Source organism: Enhydra lutris, unplaced genomic scaffold (assembly GCF_002288905.1).
Source record: "Enhydra lutris kenyoni isolate GAN:26980312 unplaced genomic scaffold, ASM228890v2 scaffoldscaffold89, whole genome shotgun sequence".
Classification (NCBI taxonomy): Eukaryota; Metazoa; Chordata; class Mammalia; order Carnivora; family Mustelidae; genus Enhydra; species Enhydra lutris.
In genome coordinates this window covers 1,401,506-1,424,070 of record NW_019154173.1, presented here as the reverse complement: position 1 = coordinate 1,424,070, position 22,565 = coordinate 1,401,506, and the positions used below count along the sequence as shown (strand labels likewise).

The following is a 22,565-nucleotide window of genomic DNA, read 5'->3' as shown; positions in this document are numbered from 1 at the left end:
TTGTTTCTACCTCCACTCTACTGACAGGAGAATTCAAATCTCTCAAACATATGCTTCATTATACCGATATCAGGTACTGTAACTCAGTGAGACAGAAAGAGGAGGAGGAACATATGTTTTCAGAAAGTAAACAAATCCCAGTGGTGGGGGGGAAGGGTGGGGAGTAATCACGGGAGGCAAAAGTGGTATTTCTCCTGGAAGCTTCTAGAGGACAGGGACAATGTCCTTTAATTTGCTTTGTTGGGCCCACTAGTGAGAAAGTGGGCAGGAGCATGGCAGCCATGGGGAGTGTGTCCAGAGCCCTGTTGAATCGAGGGGCATGAGCTGCGGTAAAGAGTTAATCTGTATAATCTCCTCACCTCATGTTGGCTGCAGAACAGTCTCCACCCGCACACTGAGTCATTTTTCTAAGCTCTTTTTATTAAAAAGAGTTTTCAGCCTAATGACTGACTTTTCTAAATCAATAAGAGGGCACAGTAAAGGTTTATAACTCCCCCAGCCTCTGGCTCTGCGAGAGCCACAGAATTTTGAAACCCACTTGAATCCGAAAGTTCTAAGTATGAAATGAAAATGACTTTAAACACCCAGTTTCCAATTGTTTGTCCCATAGCACTAATAATTAAATAATCGCATTTTTAAAAAACTTTGTAACCAAACTATCTCTTTGAGTCAGCGCCATGAAAGTACACTAATTAAAGCCAGCATCTTCTGAGCTCTGATGAGAAATTCACCCTTTTATAATGGGATTACTAGAGCTTTGCGGTACAGATGAGTGGTTTGATTAATAATTTACATTTTTGAGGCTATATAACCTGACTCATGGTCATGGTTTGCGTTCCTAAAGTTCTTCTATCCAGTTTAATGTTATTACATTTTGCTCTGGCAAATGAATTAAGTTCTGATTAGACATCAACGTAATTATTCTCTCCCCTACATCATTTTCAAGGAAGCAAGGGTTGTGACAGGATGGCCAGTGGTCAGAGTCAGGGACTCGCTGGGGCTCGGCCTGCACACAGCTGGAGCATGCACAGGAGAGCTGTCAGACTAGTCAAAGGGGAAAATTGTGAAATGGAGAAAAATGGCTCAGTGCTAACTTTAAAAGCCCCCGCAACATTATAAAAACTAAATGAACAAATGATTGAATCTCAAAAACATGTTTATCAACATTCGAGCAATTATTTAGTCACATATTAACTGCGAAGGAAAAAAAGCTTTGCCTGAACAGTTATTTCAAGCAGAAATGACTGGAGAAATTGCTCTGAGCTGATGGAAAAGGGTGTTCTACCCAAGGTCAATTTTATTTAGGGGGAGTGGGAGAGACAGGAATCTGACAGAAAAAAAAAAAAGTGTAAGAACTGCCAAGAGCAGATGGAAATGGGAAACAAGGGAGTGAAGAAACAGCAGCACAGAAACACTGTCCCCCTGTCACCACAGCCCCCCGCCATGTGGAAATGTGTTGTCTCTGCCGTAGAAAACAGGTAGGAGAAAACCATCCAGCACCGCCATGATTCCACAGGCCAGACAATGCAATTAAAATATGGCCTGAAAAAACTATGTATGGCCTGAATGTGACAAACCCTCCACTCTAGCTGCTTGTTTGTGTGTAAAATATATCACATCTACGAAGGCACAAAACAAACCCCTTTTCCAAAGGCTACTTTACCTAAGTGCTCTCTCACCTGTGCCGGGATATCCTCTGTAGGGGGCAAACGTGGGTGAATTGCATCATGGCCTCCAGCTTTACTGGGGTTCATGTCTGTAATGGAAATGCGCCATTTATCTGGCATCCCCGGTGCTTTCAAGGTAATAGCTTTAGAGATAATAACGCTGGGACACGGGGCTTTACAGTTTTCAAGACACTTTCATATAACTACCTCTCCCCTAGGAGGTAAGCAGGACTGTAATTATCACCCCCATTTTGCAGATCACAAAACTGAGGCTAATGGAGTCTAAGTAAGCCCCTGTAGTCATAAAGCTTACCAAGACAGAACTAGAATTAGAACTGAGATGTTCTGACTCCAAGCCCAGTGTTTCTTCCATTGCCTTTCAGACACATACTCCCCCAAATATATTTTAGCTCCTTCAAATGAAAATGTGAAGGAAAAGAAAAATGGTGCAAGTAACTTGATCTTTCTTTATTGATTTGCAGCCGTCACTACAGACATGGACTATTGCCCCTCCTATAATACAGGGGCTACTGAGGCACGTAGGTTATACCCCTCTACTGAATGTCCTCCGGACTGCCCCATTCAGTGAGCCCCAAGTCTACTTTCATGTTTTCCACCCTTCCTGGCACTCATAACTTCTTGCTGTTCATAGATACCTCCCTCTGGCATTCTTCCATAATCCTTCCACCTAACTCCTTAACCTACCGCCTGCTAGAAAACTAGAAAATCCAGCCTGTAAAAAGACCACGCATAAATGTGGGACCGTAGTGGGTACTGAACGAGGGCCTGAGAATTTCTCAGTGACCTCAGCAGGAACTCCATAGCATTCCAGGAGCACAGGGATGTCTTCTGCTTAACCACTCTAGTTCTCCCCTCTGAAGAAGCTGAACTGGCTTCTTGCGGATTAGGCAACTTCCAGAAAAGCTGAAGGTGTTCTCCCTCAAAGTCAGGGGTACCTTGGGGAAGACTGGAATCATCCAAAATACAGAAAAAATTCCTAGGCCCATCCCCCCAAATACTCCCTGATGGGACACGTTTGACAGTTAGAATGCCATCTTGCAAGGAAAAAAGAGCTCCAGGATTGAACGTGCAGAGGTGGCAGAGAGAGGATAAAACATTAATTAGGAAGACCATGTCAGATGACGACCCGAAAGAAGCCAAGGCATCAGTGAGTTTCCTCATCTGTAAAATGGAGATAATTACAGTAGGAACCTCAGAGAGCTGCTGGGAAAATCCAACGAGAGAATTATGTAAAAGTAAGTATCATATAGTAGGCATTTAATAAATTGCCATTAGTAGTATTATCGTAGTAATTATTATGAGGTAGGGGAGAAGAAAAAGAGACAAAAATCTTTTAGTGGAGTTTTTCAAAAAGAATTAATTAAGCAGAAACAAAAAACGATTGTGCTGCCCCATTTTACTAAGCACATCCGAGTAAATTAAATTTCGGAAACGAGGCAATGCAAAGATTGAAAATAAAGAACAACTTTTTTTAATGCTTCAATCATTATCAAAACAACATTAGCAAGAGAGCACTCCAACCGCTGTAGCGAAGGGCCCCAGGCTCATTTATGAGGGCAAAGGCTTCTTGCAAACGAAGACATAAAATCCAAATTGAGGCAGTAAGGATTGCTCGTGGAACTGTGCACATATTTGCAGAAAGCATTCGCTGCTTAAATACCCCCAGTGTGGAAGAGTGAGGGAATCCTAAAGAGATTGTGGATCTAGGCCAATATCAAGATGAGCTTTCTTCAACTTCATGTGGTGGGGGAAATAGCTTGCATCAAATTTCATAGGACTGAATTATTGGAGCAAGGATTTGGTCTACTGGAATCTTGGGGAGGGAGCGTATTTTATGGAAGAAACAACTGTGCCCTCCCAATTTCAGCTCGTCAAAATAGTAAGTAATTATAAGGGGGACAAAAGTGGCTCCTCTCTTTTTCTTAGCAATCAATAATACATCAGCTTACCTCAGTCCCTGATTTTCGTCTTGTCCCTCCCAATGTTCGTTACTGAAAGAATTGGGGGGCGATGTTTCTACAAATATGGCATAATTGCCTTGAGGTCTGGGACCATGGTTTCTTTTTTCTTATGGGGTTTATTTGCTCTAAATGGGAAGCAGGGAAAGAATAAGGGAATGAAACAAGAGAAAGAATTGAGTCCATATGGTGATGAGGTGGAAGGCCCCAGCCGCGAGTTCAGACATCACTGAGTTGTCTCCATGTTCCTTTGCCAGACTTGTCCTCCTATGTTCACAACTGGAGAAATAATACATATTTGTGTGTGTACATGTGTGTGTGTGAGAAAAAGAGAGAAAAGATACAAGTAGTAGGTGCTACCCTCCCCCCTTTCCAGCCTCTGTTCACATGACTAGTGTCCAACCTCCACGCTAAGCCAATCAAAATCTGGTCAGAACTTCCTTTCTCTCCTCATCTTGCGCTGCTCCAGGCCTAGAAAACACAATATGCAAAATGGAAGACTGGAAAAAAAGATGGAGGACTGGGTAGAGACAGAAGGGCTGACACCCAAGGCCCTCAGAGGGCAGGTATTACCGCTACTCCACATAGTGGACTACCAGCATGCTCACTCACCCGCCCACCTCCAGCAGGCCCACAGCTGTCAGGTAACACCAGTGGGCCTGGTTCTTCTGCGAATGAAACCACTCACAAACACTCCATTTTGAAAAGTCCCTGACCACCCCAAAGAGTCAGATTCAGCTCTTGGCTTCAACAAAATTCTCATGTCCCATCACTTCTTACCACCCCACTTTCAGTCAGCAGCTCAGCTCCAAAACCAATCTAAGAAGTACATGAATGGCACATGTATTTTTAAAGCCAGCTTAAATTATTCATTTGATCGCCAAATTGTTAGTCTCCACAAACTCTTCACAAGAGTCTGACCGCATACATAAGTGAACAAATACCTCAGGCTTCTATACTGTACTTCATATAATCAACCCAACATCCCCTGAGGCTTTGACCCAGGGAACTATCATGAATGTAGGCTTTATTAGCTAATTGGAATAATTTTCTTAGCTAATTCTAAGATTTTCCTTGCAATACACAAAATAAGCTATAATCAACCTACCTTATAATTCAAAGAGGTTAATCCTTAACAAGGTGCCAGAAACCTACAAATTTGGAATGTCAGGTCATCAGAAGAGATTTTTCTATCTAAACTCCAATTCTCTGTAGAGCAAGAAAAAGGGAGCTGGTGTCCTGTGCTTCAGGGAAGGCAGAAGCAAGCCCCAATATCTGTAATTAATTTCCCCTCCCAGGAGGCAGCATACTGAGGTAGTTAAAAATATAGGCTCTAATGGGGCGCCTGGGTGGCTCAGTGGGTTGAGCCGCTGCCTTCGGCTCGGGTCGTGATCTCGGGGTCCTGGGATCGAGTCCCACATCGGGCTCTCTGCTCGGCAGGAAGCCTGCTTCCCTTCCTCTCTCTCTGCCTGCCTCTCCGTCTACTTGTGATCTCTCTCTGTCAAATAAATAAATAACATTTAAAAATATATATATATAGGCTCTAAGAGCAAGGCCGCCTGGATTCAAATCCTACTTTCCCCCATTAATTAGTTGTGTGGCCTCAGGCAAATTACTTAACCATTCTGTGCCTTGGCTTTTCATCCCTTACAAGGGGATGCTGATAATAAGACCGACTTCCTAGGGTTATTGCGAAGACTAAAGGAACAAATACACAGAGAGCACGTCATCATCATTCCTAGCGGGGTCTTTGAATCAAAGGAGGTACTCTCCATCCTGCTGGATTGGTCCTACTGGTCAGTGAGGAGAAATGGAATTTCTGACCCATCCTGGCAACGCCACCACAGGTCCTTTTATAGTCACACACAGGTGTAGTAAGGACGGAGACTCACAAAGAAAGAAGAGGTGGTCCACTCACACAAATGAGAAAACATAGCGCCTTTGAGCCAAGCTCCCGATCTCTCTGGAAATGGTCCCCGTGGTCAGAAGGAGTTCAGGCGTGTTCCACAACCATCTAACCCATGCCTGGAGAAAACTGGTATTTAAGTAACCTCTTTTGTTGTTGTTGTTGTTTTTTAAACTGGTCTTCAGGGCTTGTTGAGAGAAGATATCATTTACCCTTTCTGTAGGGATTTGCAGCCATCGCACACAGGTAAACAGAATGTCCTTGGACAATGACTTTGGACAATGCCTGCCTCTCCAAAGAGTGAAACGCAGTGTCTCTAAAAACTGTGTTTTTCCTGAAACAGAATCTCTCACTGGGAGGTTTCTCTGTCAAGTATTAACGCTGTCATGGTCATTTATAAATTAGACTTAGCATCTGAAAGCCCAGCGCCCAGAGAATGATACCAAGGGGCGCACGTCTAAAATGATCCCCAGCACTCACCTTGGAAAACTGCGGCGTTCTGGATGATCAAGAACTTGAGCTCCATACTTGCAGACTGAAGCAGCTGTTCCATGTTCAAGCGCGCGGTCAGTTGGTACTTTTCTTCCATCTTTCTGGAGCAGCACGTTGGACCCTTGGGGAGACATACTTGCAGATCTGATCCTGAAACAAACATGTGTTTCACGTTTCGGCAAGCAGAATGTCACACACACACACACACACACGCGCGCGCGCGCGCTCGCGAAGTGAACAAGGCAAGACAATGCATTTTTTTTAAATACAGTAAAATCTTGATTATTCAAAATTAGTGTTTATCTTAACGAATCCCTGCTTTCTCCCAATTATCTTTATGACTGATTCTTTTTGAATAACCATTAGAATTAATTGCCTAGGTTTGACTCATAAATTCTGCACAAACCAATTTATAGCACCAAGTAGACGTCATTGAACACCGATATTTAATTTGTCTGTTAAAAGATTAATCTTCACTCCTACAATTTATTTTTCTTGATTATAATTTATGAATGAGAGCACAACCAAGAGGCAATTTTCAAAATTCCAGTTATGATTTGCTAATGAAATGTATGTCTGCCACCCCAGTGTGGCTTTTTGGGATAAATGATTAAAACATCAATATCTTATCAAAGCTTTGCTGTTGTTGTTAACTAAAGCTTTGTCAAAGCTTTGCTGTTGTTGTTAACTAAAGGTCTGGGGTAAGATTCACAGAGGAAATACCCAGAGGACAACATCAACATTCTGACAATCACCAAAATCCCTTACAACTACAACATTCTAGCGCTATTCAAATGTCGACCTCTGAACTCCTGAGTCACTTCCTTGCACCTTGCTTATGATGCATGGTACCTTTTTATTTCTGCAACTCCATAAAAAGTTGTCGAATTAAGAATCTCCTCACTTATTCCAAAATTAGGGAATCAGAACCTCTACTCAGTCCTCATCCAATGTGACCTTTGGCAGCAACCCTCCCAGTCGACCAGTCTCTTCTTAAAAGTCTCTCCTCCTCCCTTGTTATAGTGAACCTACCCCTGCCACCCACCCCCCCACACACACACACACCTACAGCTATGGCTACTCTTCTCTGCTTTTCCATTCTTCCTCCTCTTCTGCCTGTCACTTTAACGTTATTGACCCTCCCTGCGTTCTACATCTCCCCCCACCCATGATCTCATCTCATCTATGGGACTGCTGAACTCCCTAACCCAGGCCTAACCTCTCTTCTGAGCTCGAAAACTTCCTATCTGCAACCCCTCCATGGGCATCTCAAATTCAGCCTACTCCAAACTGATCTCTATGTATCTCACACACACACACACACACACACACACACACACACACACACACACAGTTCCATCTCTTGTGTTCTATATCTCAGTTAATAAAGATCATCTGCCAAGTTTCCAAATGACTGAAACCTTTGTCATTCTCAGCTCTCCCCTGGGGACACAAGGCATTTCTGCACCGGTGGAGGTCTTCACAGCATATGAATGAAAATTCAAGCCAGGGGCGTAGATGAGAGTCATTCAACAAATATTTTATTGGGCATCTACCACGTGCCAAGCACCCCGGATATAACAGATATATACAGACACGCATATATAGTTTGTATATACGTTGTGTATATGTATAGTTTGTGTATATACTGACACACACAGTCAAGTAGTGATGAGTACTACAGAGAAAATAGAACTAAGGAAGGACAGCAAAACAAACTGTGGTATATACATACAGTGGATTATGACTCAGCCATACAAAGGAATAAACTATCGATCCATGCTACCACGGCAACGGGCCCCAAAAACATTATGCGAAGCCATAGAAGCCACATCAAAAAACCCTACATACTCTACGGTTCCATTTATAAAAAAGTCTCCCAAATGAGAATTAACCTGTAGTGACAGAAAGCAGTTCAGTGGTTGTTGGGGAGGGGACACAGGGCAGGGACGGGGCCAGAGTCAGGAAGTTTGGCAGAGCAATGGATAGATTCATAATTTTGGTTGCAGTGACTGTCTCCTGGCTATACACATGTGTCAAAATTATCAAATTATACCCTTAAAATATGTACTTTATTGTATGTTAATTGTACCTCAATAAAACTGTTTTTTTTTATGTTTAAAAACCAAAGTCAGGGAGGTAGGGTAGATGGTGGTGGCAGCAAGAATTCTATTTAATAGGATCGTCAGGAAAGGCTTCTTTCATAAGGTATCATCTAAGGAGAAACAAAGGAAATGATGAGGCATTCCCTGATTTTATATCTTCTGCCAATACTAGCAAATATTAAGTCCAATCTCCCTCCTCTTCTGCAACTCCCACTGTACTCAGACTCTCCCTCCAACCAGCATTTGTTGAGATCCTTCTGTGGTGAGCATGCACATCTCAGACCTCCTACTGTGCTGCATGGAACTAACTGACATGCTGCTGTGCTCTGAACTCACCGCCATGTTGTATCTGGGCCACCATCCCCAGGGCCTGCCCCAGCCGATGTCGAAGCATAGCAAAGATGCTAAGTTCTGTGAGCATGGGACTCGGCTGACAGGGATTTTGGCTCAAGGACTCCCCATTGACCTTGACAAAACTTTCTGAAAACAGTACTGCAGTCAAAGATTCTTCCTACTCTACCTTCCTTCTTTCGCTCCCTCCTCCACAGGGTCAGACCTACGCCACAGTGTGAGGTTCCTTCCGGCATCCTTGAGCTCCCTGCTCCTTTTCCTTCACAAATGTTTTCCCTCAGAAACCCATTATACATGTAGGGCCCTACTGGCGTCAGCTTCTCAGAGGACTCAGTCGGACTCAACTTCTGGGTGCCAAGCACTGTGCTACATGGTGAAGGTCCCACGTTGAACAAGAGAGACATGGTCCTGACCCCAAAGAGCTCACTGTCTAAAGGGGTTGACAGAGATAAATACCGAAGACATAGGAAATGAGTGCAATAAAGCAGCACAGTTAGTCAAGATGACAAAACATGTATATGAGGTAGAGGGGAAACTCCCCCAAAGTCCTGTGAGGTCTTTGGCAAAGCAAGGTCCTGTAATAAACATGAAATCTTCCTGAAGGAAAACATACGCAGACATTTTAGACAGCTTTGTAACAACTGAGATTTTAAAAAATGGGGGGTGGGGTGGGAGTGCGTACGGGAAGAGACTAGTTAGTCCTAAGTGACCAGAAAATTTCTTTCTATTACAACTTATTTCCCTAGGAATTCCAGTTAATCACGACCTTAATGTATGTGTCCAAGTTCTATTTTCTTAATTTAGGAATGAAATTCATCAAGTGTTGCCTCACATGACATCACCGTTGGGAGTCCAGGATACGGACTTCGAGCACTCCCCTTCTGCTTCCTCAAGGGAGCTGACAAAAGCAGTCAACGGAGAGCCCAGATAATACATATCACCAAACCAAATCCAGCACTGCAATTTATAGCGCTGGATGGAAAGGTGATATTTAATGTGTCAAAATACAATTTGGGGTCTGGAGACACAGGGTTCAGATTTAACTCCTATAAATGTCAATCTCAGAGACAAGCCTTAAACTGATATTAAATACGGTCTAAGCTTAAAGGCTTTATGATTATCTTCTGAAAAAGAAAACAGAGCTAGTTCTAGCTCACTCTGTTCTTTCTATAGGAGGTTACAATATATAATGCTATTCTAGGAATAGAAAGTGATGCGGTTTACTGGACCACGAAGGGAAAGAGTCCCCTTCGGGAAGAGTGGCTAATCTAGATTGAAACAAGGTTGGTTGGGACACACGTGTAGATAGGAAAATCCTATAGAGAAGATACTTGCCATGTACCAAGTTCCTGTCTATTTGACAATGTTTTATCTACTTTCTTGATAAACTGATGCCTAAGTCATATGTGTTTAAAATAGCTGTATTTGAATACATTCATAAAATTCAATGTTATAAAAAAAAATCCTTTGTGTTTCTCAGTTTCCGCTGGTGAGGACTTCCCGTTTTTAGGAACGGTAGGGTTTATTTGGCAGCATGGCTGCTGATCGTGTTCCAGCTCTAGCCAGCGGGAATCATAAAATAATGGGGCTCAAATCTTTCCTCTGTGAAGTGCTAGGAGTTTGTTAGGTCTCAGAAATAACAAATCACCACTCAGTGTACCCGCAGAAACCCGGGACCGCCTCTTTGAATCACCATGACACCAGTTTGGTTTGCCTTTGATGGATAACTCATAGAGTAACTTAGAGATTGCATAGTGTGGCCCTTTCTCTGGGTTGGGCAGGTCTTATCATTGCAAAAATTCCCACTCCCTCAAGAATTCATTGAGCCAAACATCTTGAGAGGAACAAAATATCAAGTGAGAATTTAGGGGAAAAGATCTCAAACATCATGAAGAAAGATGTAGCTTGTACCCAGATATAAGAAATGTACATATAGTAACATCTACCTTCCCTCCCAGTTAACACTACCTGATCAATCAATAAACCAGTACAACTGATCTGGGGGCTGAGAGTTAGCTAGAGTATTTGAGGAAATAAAAACATCTATAAGCTGATAAAAATTCAGAATTTCCAAGCCAGGAATAGGGAAACATACGCCAAAGGGAAAAACATTTTAAGTACATTTCATATAACTCACAGGCCCAGCACAAGAGAACATAAGGAACAAAGTGGGCCAGGAGAGCTAGACATGCCTAAATGAAATGACAATAATGAAAAATGAACCATTTCAATGCAGGAACAGAGGCATAAAAGAAACAAAGCAGAACCAAAAGAAATAAAGAAAGAATTTAGAGAGAAATCCTCATCAATGAAACAAAAAATTACTCTGGAAACCAAATCTAAAGTGGGATGAATAAAAACTAACCAAGGGCAAATGACTAAGGAGGTACACCAAGACCTGGTACATACTTGTATGAATGAAAGCAGAAAGGCCAATTCAAGAACTCAGATGCAACCTACAAAAGACACAATAAATAGCAAAGCATTCTGTAGGAATGTCAGGAACAAAAGAAGGTTAAGGGGAAATAACTCCTTTATTAGACAGAAAGGAAAAGTAATCGTTGACCACACTCATCAGAGAGGTACTCATATTTTTTTATGTCAAAATGGAATTCAGCTAGGAAATGGGAATAGAGACAAGCAATATTGCCTGGGATGGAGATGACGAGAAGGCTCAGCAATTGACTATTCAAATGAGCCATAAAGGTTCAAGTCTTTGGAGCTTAATAACTTTGGATTCCCAGATGCTTAAAAAAAAAAATTTAACTGAAGTCATTACAGGGCTGCTAGTTCCCATTTATTTTGGAGGATTAAAAAGTACCTTCATACTATAATCTCCTCTCCCAGATTTTCCATTCCTGAAGAACAGAGAATGACACCCATCTCCTTGGGATGCCCTGTCTATCCCATTCAGCCCTATGCATATAGTGTTGAATTAATGAGGGCCGCAGATTGAGAACACTGGTAAAAACAAACAAACAAACAAAACAACCTTTGTGTCTCTCTGATCTAAAACAAGGGAGAGGAGACAGATGACCCTGAAAATTTTACATCTGTGCGCTTAACTCTGATCTTGGAAAAAATATCTTTAAACACCACAAAAATCAATTTCCAAACATCTTGAAGATACACAAATAGAGGTTTCACTTGAAGGAACTATAAAGTAATTTATTTCGAATTATTTTGAGGCAAGGTCTTCCTGGCACACTGGGTCCGAGTCTGGGTCTGACAACTGAAAAGGGATATTTGGGTCATGGCAACTTTCCTCTAAGGATTCTTGCCACATGGGCCCATACTGGGCACCCTTACCAGTTGCTTCCCCTCCCAGAGGCTAGGCCACCGGGAGACCACAGCAGGCTCTTCCCTGATGTATACTCTTGTTTCAGGGGATGTCTTAGCCTTGGCTACCCGTGGCCTTGCTTTCCTGACCTCCATCCATCCTTTGGGCCCAGCTCTTGTTCTTTTTTGGCTCCATTCAAGAACTTGCAGCCATAGGCTCACTCACTCACCCAGAGACCCCATTCCAAGCCTGAGCCTTGCCCCTAATTGGAAGAGGAGAGCGAACAATGTGCTATGGGTCTGTCTAAATACATCTGTTCTATTGGATTTTATTCCAAATCAGCAAGTAGTAAATGGCCTGAAGGTCAGCATCATGGCAGGCACCATGGGCGGGAAAAGATCAATCGCAGTGTGCCCCCCCCTTTATCAAGTTGCTTATAAATGTAGTCCTACCCCACCACTGGCTAACTACGCAAGCAAGGGTAGTCACTGAAATTCCACATGTCTTTCTGTCCTTAGCTCTAAAAGGGGATTATCAATAACCCTTACCTTACAGAGTCATTGCAAGGGTCGAATGAGATGATGCGGGTAAAGCTCTCACCTTCTTGGCACAACACGGGTTAAGTAACATTAAAATAAACACAAAACTCACACGAAGAGACCAGACTTTCACACAAGAATAGCTAGAGAAGAGAAAAGGTTGGTATATGGTCAGGTGACAAAATACGCAATATCTTTTCTGAGGTGATGGAAAGAGTCTCTATTTTCTTTGGGGATAGGGGTTACACGGGTGTGTACATTTGTAAAAACTCATTAAATTCTTCACTCAATACGGGTGTATTTTATTGTTTGTAAATTATCTCAGTCAAGGTGATTTTAAAAATATGTCCTATGGACAACATTTGCTAGGTAAATGAATGCTCACCAGAGACTCTGGGGGCCAAACGGGACTTCTAGGGGAGGTAGGGCTTGAGCCAGATGGGAAGGATTTGGAAAAGCCAAGGGGTACAATGGGTTTGGCGGCAGCAGCGTACTAGGGCAAGACTAACCTGCCTGGAGAGAAGCTGGAATCTGGGGCACAGCTAGCTTCTCAGGGCAGAATGTGAGTTTGGACAGAAACCTGTGGGTTTGGCCCCATAGGCAGTAAAGGCCCACCGCTGGTTTTCAAACAAAAGCATAATGCGTGGAGGAGAGCTGCGTAGGCAGATGAGTCTTAAGCCTGAAATTGGGAATGGACTAAATAACCCCTCAAGGTCACTTCAAGCCTGCCAGTTCTCTAATTACCTTTATTGTGTTCTATACATTGGTTATTTTACTCAACTGCAATTTTACTAATGACTATAAATTGTCAAAAATCCCATTAAAAAACACAATAAAGAACAGAAGAAATATTAATGTAGACCTCGCTCCTTATACTTCCCTAAGAGCAAGTTAAAACATATTCGAATAGCAACAGAAGAGGAGGAATCGTCAGGGCTCAGTAACAATGAAAATTGAAATCTTTTCCATATATATATATATATATATATATATATATATATGAATATGATGATTTGACACATTTCATTGCCAAGGTCCGCTTTGTGGCAGATTACTTTTTTTGCTAACAAAGGTACATTGTGCTAAAAAAAAAATGATGTAATATCATCATTAAAGTAATATTAAGCAAAAGAATGAGTGATATCCCAAACTGGTTGCTTCGTGACTTGTAGGGAAAGTAATAGATGCCTATTAAAATTATCCAAAGGATTAAGTGCAGGTTGCTCTACTAATGAACCAAAAAAACATACCAGGCACTTTTAAAAAGATTTTTTTTTAAACAGAGGACAAGTCAATTAGCCATCCAAAAATATTAACTAATTTCCTTAGCATATAATAGTGACTTGCTATTAGAATGGTGCCTTTTCCCCTAATTAATCATTATCTAAATCAAATCTTACACGCTCATTAATTTCTCACTAATCAAGATAGGAATACAGATGAAAGAAATGACTGCATTCAAAACCAGTGTAGAAAGTGATGATTGCTGGTGGAAGAAATCATCTTTGGGAACCCAGCTGAAGGTTACCCTTCTGTTATTTAGCCTGAAAGAACATGACCTTGCAGAGGGCACACCTGGGTATCACGAGCTCTGACTTTAAATCAGAGATCATGCCTGGGGCCACCACAGACTGCCTCTGTAAAAGGCAGGCCAAAGTGTCGCTACCACACTAGAGTACTGGGAGTTTAAAACAACCCTGGAGATAAGCCATTCTCTAAGCCTGAGAATTAAAGAATGAATTACCTTTATCTCCACTGCCAACTGTCGATTAAGTGCGTATCATTCCATGCCTGGTGAAGGTTGAATTCCTAGACCGCTACACTCCCCCACAAACGGGTTCTTTCTGGACCCCAATCCCAACCAGCAGTCAACATGTGCTCTGGGAACACAAATTCACTGATTACACTCGGCCTGCCAAAGTGGCGAATGATTCATTCATCCAACATTTACTGAGTGCCTACTTTGGACCAGGGCCTATGCCCAACCCGAGGAGTACAATAAAGAACAGGACACAGTCCCCGTCAAGGAGAGGGACTTCCAAACTAACTAGAAACCTCTAGGTCATTCTAGACACCTTACTCGCCCTCATTCCCTGTAGCCAAATGCCACTAAATCCCACTGGTTCTACTTTGCAAATGTCCCTCATCACCCTGCCTCTTTTCCCTTGGACAGCTATAAGAGCCTCCACATGGGTCTTCCAGCCCTCCTGGTGGGAGGTGGGACTCTCCTCCACCTGAGCCCCAGAGAGATATGCTAAAGGATATATCTGATCCCATCATTCTCCTTCTTAAAAACCCTTCAAGAAAACGGAGCAAGGGGGAGTCTGGGTGGCTCAGTCCATTAAGCGTCTGACTCTTGATTTCGGCTCAGGTCACTACCTCAGGGTCATGAGATAAAGCATCAGGCTCCGCATTTACCAGGGAGTCTGCTCAGGATTCTCTCTCCCTCTGCCCCTCCACACGCACTGCCCCCCACCTCACGTACTCTCAGAAAGAAGGAGAGGAGAGGAGCAAGAGAAGAGAGCAGGGGCACAGGGGTGTGTAAATGTGTGGCACAGCCGGGAACGGCCAAGAAACCTGGTAAGGCTACAGGGACAAGTGAGCTGTGCAGAGTGGCCGGAGCACACTCTGAGAGTCCTGCTACAAGAGGATGTCCACCTATCTTCGGTTCTTTTTTGTTTTTTATCTTTACAATTTTTTCCCCCAGCTTTACTGAAGTATAATGGACTCTTGCTTATCTTTGGACTGGATTCTCACAGGATGGAGGGTTTATGGGAACTGAAAGAGTTGTACCCCACAGGCTTTCTGTCCTCTGAATTCCCACAGTATCCTGCATCCTTTATGAAGATACTTCTCACTCTAACTTGCATCACAGTTAAATCTGCATGGCTTATCGCCACCAGATTTAAGTTCCTTGACGCAAAGACCCCTGACTGACTCATCTTCATATCTCAAGGGGCCCGCTGAGGTTTGGGCTTGATGCCCTCCCCTTTGACTTGGAACCAATGCCAGAACTTCGGGAGAGTTCAGTTTTAAAGGAACTAGATCAGATTAACCGATGCTACTACGGCAAATTCTAGAAGAATGGTATTCCAGGGAAAATGAAGGAAGAGTCCTCAGAGCCCAAGAGAAAGCTCTCTTACTCTCTTTCTCTCTCTCTCTCATACACAAACACACACACACAAACACACACACACACACACACACACACACACACACATTCTTTAAACACAAGGAAAAGTCCTAATAAAAACAAAATTGGGGGTGCCTGGGTGGCTCAGTGGGTTAAGCCACTGCCTTCAGCTCATGTCATGGTCTCAGAGTCCTGAGATCGAGCCCCGCATCGGGCTCTCTGCTCAGCAGGGAGCCTGCTTCCTCCTTCTCTCTCTGCCTGCCTCTCTGCCTGCTTGTGATCTCTCTCTGTCAAATAAATAAATAAAATCTTTAAAAAAAAAAAAAAAAATTGGGTTGGAGAACAATGCCAGTTGGGATAAAAATCTTTTAGTTTAGAATTTTGCCAGAGGGACTCAACTAAGGCAATTTCCCTGTCTCCCTGAGTCACTCTTTCACTAATTGTTATTCTATTCAGATAAGTAGCTGAGATCCCATCTTTCAGGAGATGTATAATTTTTATTTTTCAGATACAATCTTCAAATATGCAGACCTGAACTATAGCTGAGACTTTCAACACCCTAGGCTTGATCTGAGCGCTAGGCCCTTCCCCCTGTGTATGAAATCACACCAGGGACAGGGGAAGACCCCTTCCCTACCCAGACTAAGGTGTTCTTACCTGCTCTGCTACCAAATCAGCTGTGTGATTTACCCAAAGACCTTCTCAAATCCAGGCCCAGCTAAGGTCACTTCAGAGCTGAGGGTCTACGTTTCCCAACTGTAGATTGATCGCTAGTCACTGAGCCCATTCTAGAGTGGGCATTGGGAGGACACCAAAAAAAAAAAAATGTTTGCTTCTGCCTTTCTAGGAAACCTTTGTCAATAGCACTTGGCTCTACATGAACATGGATATGGGGTCAAGGCCAATGACACAGGCTTACAAAAGTTTTACTCCATGTAATAACCACATTCCCCTCTACATGGCCCTTTGTCTCCAGAGGCTAACTAATGGCAGAAGCTTCCTCATGGGATGGTACACGGTGGCAAAGGGAGGACCTGCGAAATCAGACCAGTGGGGTGTGAACCCCACTTAACACCGGTGTGATCATAGGCAAGTTACTTCCTCTCTGAGACTCCATTTCCATATCTGTAAAATGGGGACAAGATCACTTACCTCTTGACACGGTTCTGGGGATTAAATTAAACTTATTTCATGTGTCCCAAACACATGGCTCCATTTCTGGCCTCCCCATTTTGCTCATGCTATTCCTGTCCCTGGAGCGCCCTTACCCGAGTTTCAGCTCTTCAAACCTTCTCACCCATAAAAGTGTCTCTTTCATCATGTTTGCCTGCCCGACCCCAGCTACCCTCCCCACCAAATAATCCCCAAGAGCTCACACTTTGGACCTCTAACACTGCATTTTGCAATCTAGATGTTATAGCTATCAGTATACTCTTCGTATTCCAACTATTAAAGTGCACGTTTCTGGTGACAGGAACTGTATCTTGGCCATCCTTGTGTTCCCGGACATGGCACAGTCCCAGGTATATGGTACGTACTCCACAAAGGCTTGTTGGATGAACGAACGAGGACTCATCCTGGATTAATCAGGTGGGCCCTAAATTTGATGACTAGTGTCCTTACAAGAGACACACAGACAGGAGACATAGAGAAGTGAAGGCCGAGTGAAGGCAGAGGCAGACGCTGGAGGGACACAGCCCCCAGGACAAGACAGGCCCGAAGCCTCCAGAAGCCGGAAGAGGCAAGGAAGGATATCCTCCCCTAGAACCCGTATGGAGGGAGTGTGGCCCTGCTGACACCTTGATTTTGAACTTTTGGCCTCCAGAACTGAAATGTCTGAAGGCACCAAATCTGAGGCAATTTGGTACGGCAGCCCTGGGAAGCTAACAGACCCACTCTCTCCCTCTACACCACCTACGTGTATCTGCCTAGCAGTATCGAAATGTTTCCTCACGGCAGAGTTAGTGCTCTGGTTAGCCAGTTTCCTCAGGTTTTTGTCTGAAAGTGCAACACCCCTCAAGGCTGAAGAGTTTACTTGGGATTTCCATCCACCATCTTCTTTCCATCCAGAAAGAAGAGAGTGGGCAGGCAACCCAAAACACCTGGATGGGGGTGAGGGGGAAATATCAAAAAGGAAAGATTTTTAAAAAGATAAAAGAGACTCAAGCCAAATTTTATCTAGGGTCAGACCTAAGAAAGTCCTACTGACAGAGCCCAAATGTAACTTGAACAACAACAGTCCCATGTTAGAAGAAGGAGGAAATGTTATAGAAGCAAAAAATCCTAATATTGCCTCCGTCCTTGGCCCATATTTCAGAAAGTCTGGTAAGGGGGTGCTCAGACTGTGGCTCAGTTGGTGAAGCGCCTGACTCTTGATTTTGGCTCAGGTCGTGATCTCAGGATTGTGAAATCGAGCCCCGCATTGGGCTCTGAGCTGGGGTGTGGAGCCTGCTTGGGATTCTCTCTCTCCTTCTCCTTCTGCCCCTCTCCACCCTGTGTGCTCGCTCACTCTCTCTGAAATAAATAAAATCCTTTAAAAAAAAGTTGGGGGGGTTCCTCAGACCAATCTAAATGCCTCATTCTCAGTGCTCGGCCGCCTCTGTTTTCTTCTGCTTCCCCAAACAGGCATATCTCAGATACACGAAGAATCGTTTTCAAGCTCCTAGCAAGTAGTCACGAACAGAGCCAGGCAACAAGGGAAGATGCCGACCCAGCTGGGAGCCCAACCGGGAATGTGGCTGGCATCTCCCTCCCAGTCTCGGGCCCTCGGGAAGATGCTGCTTAACCAGCTCCCAAGCCAATCTCTCCAACGCCCAATTGCCCTTCCTGTTAAGATGCCTCTCCCGGCCCTAACAGTTAACCTAAATTTCGGTTTCAAGCCACTGCACCTTGTAATTACATTCTCAGCCCCTTTAAATAACCTGTGCCCCCTATTTTATCTTTCTTCTTTCCCGACGCAAGGAACCTGTGGAAGAGGGAGGGGGTCGCCTTGTTAGTGCGACACGTGCCCGGCACCGGAGGAACAAGGCAAACCGCAAGGAAACCAAACACTCCTGATCCCTGAGAAGCTGCGCTGTCGCTCTTGTCCCCTTTCCTACCCTTCAGCAGATCCAAGCGTCTACACTGACGTGCTCTAGTGCTGTGGCATTTATGCCATCTTGGGGAATAGCTGTGTAAATGCTTTGGAGCATTAGTGTTAGAACTGGAGACTCTGAAGGACTGGGAAGGACAGATTTTCCTCCTCCTCCCCCCACCCCACCCCTCATGTAATAGGAATCAAAATCCCCACTAATTGGCCCTCCTCCTGCATGTCACTGCAGTCTAGACTTGGTGGCAACCCCTTTCCGTGGAAGAGATTTAATGAAGGAGAAAGTGCACGGGAGGGATGTTGGCAAGCAAACCATTGCAGAGCAGCTACAGGAAGCTTGGAGACACGAGGAGTTCTTGGTAAGCTGAGATTGAAAGCTAAAGAATATTGTCTCTCTCTCTCTCTCCCTCTCACATATGCACACGTTGGTGCATCCACTCTACCCTGAACCAAACGTCTCCCCAAATCAAGGAAAATCTCAGTTATTCAAGCAACACCTAAAAGACTTTTCAGTGATGGCTCACTGGTGACTGTTTTCCTCCTCGCCTTCTTCGGGAGATACAAAAAAACAATGGATTACCCAAACAAGTGATTTGAGGATTGCTCTTCCATCCCCATGATTTCACTGAAAAACTCAAAAATTGTGAAGAGTCGCTCCATTCTTCCATCAAGCCCGGGTGATGCAGATACAGAGCTCCCCAGAGCCCAGTGTGGGCTCCAAGACCCAATGCCAGGACGGCTCCACACCAAGCTACATAAAGCAGACCTGGGTCTGGGGGCTCCCTGTGGGTGGCCAGTCCTACACCACCTGCCTTCAGACCTTCAGAAAACCACCCGCTCTCAAGACCTCAAGGCTTTCGTTGAGAAATATATGCCTGGTTTAATTTACTCTTTTTTTTTTTTTTTAAAGGGACAAGCGCAATCAATCAGAGAGAAATTGTGACACAGGATCTATGGAGCCACTTAGGTCCCAAACTGTGCTGACCACGTGTGTCTAAGCAGTGCTGGGTTCAAGGCACCCGATGCTACAGTCAGCTGGGGCCGTGATGGAAACAGGTTGATGAAATCACTGAGGCAGCTCAACTCCTAGATGATGACCTTCACTGAACAGGAAGTCAAATGCCCATGACCCCCACGCTGCCTGCCGAACTCACTCAGGACAGAGCATTCCCACAGATCCAAGCCACGGCTCCCGGCCATGTCCTCCTTCTGCCTCTCCACAGATCTGGAGACACCCCATTCCCAACACCCCCCACCACCCGCACCCCGCCCCTGCCCCCCCGCCCATGCCGGGTCCTCAGCCGCCTACCTGTCCACCTCCCCCACCGAGAGCAGAGACAGTGGAGTGTTGGACTTTGAATCCCCAGCATCTCATGCAGGCTGGGTTCTCAGAACAGGATTCAGGAGTAATTCCGAGAAAATGCTGAGCCCTTCCCAAGGGTAGCGATTAGGAACAGGGCTCTGGAACCAGACTAAGTGTGATTCACTTCAGAAAAAATATCTGTCCTTGGCCAAGCCACTAAACCTCTCTAAGCCTCAGTTTCCTCATCTGCAAAATGGGGGAAGTAATGCTGCCCACCTGGTAGTGCTGTGGTGAGGATTAAATGGGATATCGCCCATAAAGGGCTTAGCACAGCGCCTGGCTCAATAAATGTTAACGATTATTAGCACCGCCCCCACCACAGGTGCTCAATAAAAACTCGCTGAATTGAAGTCACACCAGTGGGAATGACTAGCAGATGTGAAAGGCGGCCTGGGCTTTTTTTTTTTTTAAGGTTTTTCCCACCTCACTCTGCCCCAGATGACCTCTGAGATTTTCTTTCTTTCTTTTTTTTTTTTCTGCTTTTTCCTTTCTTTATTTATTTTTTTAAATTTTTATTTATTTATTTACTTACTTACTTACTTATTTAATTTACTTTAAAGGACCGAATAGGAGGCTAATCAGGCTCCGGTCTTGCTGATCTTAGTTTTTCATTCAGGGCAGAAAACCTAGCCTGGCAAAGTCAGGCAGATGATTTTCAGAGACGTAGGACAAGGCCTTTAAAAACTCTAAATGGAAGTTGTGTAATGAGCATGAATGTGAATACATTTAAATTTCCTTGAGATCCGTAATTCCAGCAACACCATGACATATATTTCTAAGTGTGCTCTTGCGGACGTGAGGAGACCAAGGCCCTAAAAGTTAGCAGGATTTCTTTCAGGCTGGGGGTGGGGAGGGGACGCACAATTGTCATGAAAATTAACCCCTGAAAATGCACAGGATTTTATTACCAAACGGATGCCTGAGGAGATTACTAGATTTTTAGGGTCTTTACTATCAAGAGAGCAACCGGCATGCCTGAAATAATTAAGAAGAGACTCAATTATCTAGTAAACTGAAATTTCAAACCACCCTGCTTACCTAAATGAGAAAAGCTGCTTACACTAAAGCGTCATTACTTCTATTTAGACAAGCCTTAGCAAAGATATACAAGGAGCTAAAGAATGGGACCCCACATTCTTCCCTAAGCCACAACAATGCCTGTTTATGTAAATAGGATTTTCAGTAACAGGACGGAATCTGAAAAAAAAAAAATGTTTTCATTATTGTCTCTGAAAAAAAATGCAAATGCAGAAGATGAAAGTCAAGGGGTTTTCACTCTAATGGGCCCTGAGTACCCTAAAATATTTATTCTGTGCCAGCCTGAGCCTGGATTCCATGTGGTTCCAACAAACAGGCAAGGACTCTTTCTCGGCAGAAATGTCCGAGGACGGTACGAGGAGGCACAAGGCTTTCCCCGGCTCCGCGGCAAGTTGGAGTGCATACGGATTCCAAAACTCAGTTTAAAAAGAAATAAAAGTAGTAGTATCTATTTGTGTTTTTTTGGCAGCAGCTTCCAAAGTCCAGGACCGAACATAAATATCCTTGCCTCCATCCTCACCATCTGACCATCAACCGCTCCCCAACGTGACCATAACAACCTCTAGGCGCAAACTACAAGCTCATATATGGAGGAACTAAACAAAGAAGGAACGGACTATTAGCAAAACTAACCAGACTGTTCATACTTTTGGCGACTCTTGCGATCTGTTGGAACTGGAGCGTCCCACTTCTTCACGGGTAGGTACTGATAACGACACAGATACTGCACAGCCAGAGTCTGAAGCTGTGCCCGTAGTTTTTTGGTTCAAGAACTCGGGTTTTGACCCGTACTCTGTACATCAGCCTTCCTGTGGCTGTTCAGGCACCTGATAAGAGGCAGAAATCCTTCTTGCTCATTAGGCCATTAGCTGCTGTTAAGCAAAGCGCTGGGGCTGGTGGGGGTGGGGGTTGTTCAGTGGCCCAGAGGAATGTGCTGGACTCCACATATAAAGCCAGCCCCGATTTGGGGTTAAGAATTTAACCTTAAAAGGCTGACAAGTCATAAATTTGCCTGAGGTTCATATATATGTGTGACTTTCACAGTTTATATTTCCTAGCCCGGACTTAAAGTCAAAACATGCTCCTGATTAATGAATGGTACTAATTGTTATTCCTGACTTGAGAACATTAGTCTTCATCCAAAATATTTTCTTTAAAAACACACAATCTCATACCTAAAACTCTCTGGCTTTGGGGAGTTTGGATAACCAGTTGGAAAAAAAAATAGGAAGAGGAGCCTAATGTTATCTGTTCCTTGGTGCTACCATTTTGGTAGTCAAGATTGACTCAGATGCTTCCATTTCATTGTGTCCATCAAGCAAAGTGCAAAGGAATGTCTTCCAAATCTAAACATCTGAGATAAAGCAACCATCTGTGACTCGACACAAAAAACAGGGGGGGGGGGGGGGGGCGGGGGGGGGGGGGTGGCGGAGGCAGGGCTGAAGGATCTCCCAGCCCGTTTTCTCTGACTTATCTTGTTAAACATTTATACGTAGGTGCATAACCTAACAGCCTTGGCCAAGCTTGGAAGAGATAATAGACACAGGACAAACAAAAGATCCCCGTAAGTATAAAGACGAAGAAAAAAAAAAATACCAAGGAATAGTCCAACTGGAAGACGCTC

General features: G+C 44.0%; 1 protein-coding gene across 3 annotated transcripts in view; it reads right to left on the bottom strand.

Annotated features, from left to right (window-relative positions):
- Positions 1 to 22,565, bottom strand: part of LOC111162134 (glypican 3) — a 402,636-nt gene that overhangs the window by 365,389 nt on the left and 14,682 nt on the right. The window contains exon 2 of one of the 3 annotated variants that reach the window (XM_022526328.1): positions 6,033 to 6,194. The exons of 1 other annotated variant lie outside the window; for it this stretch is intronic. In XM_022526328.1, coding sequence (XP_022382036.1) covers positions 6,033 to 6,194 — 162 coding nt within the window. The remainder of the gene's footprint in view (positions 1 to 6,032; positions 6,195 to 22,565) is intronic. One more of the 3 variants, XM_022526329.1, reaches the window with a different exon arrangement.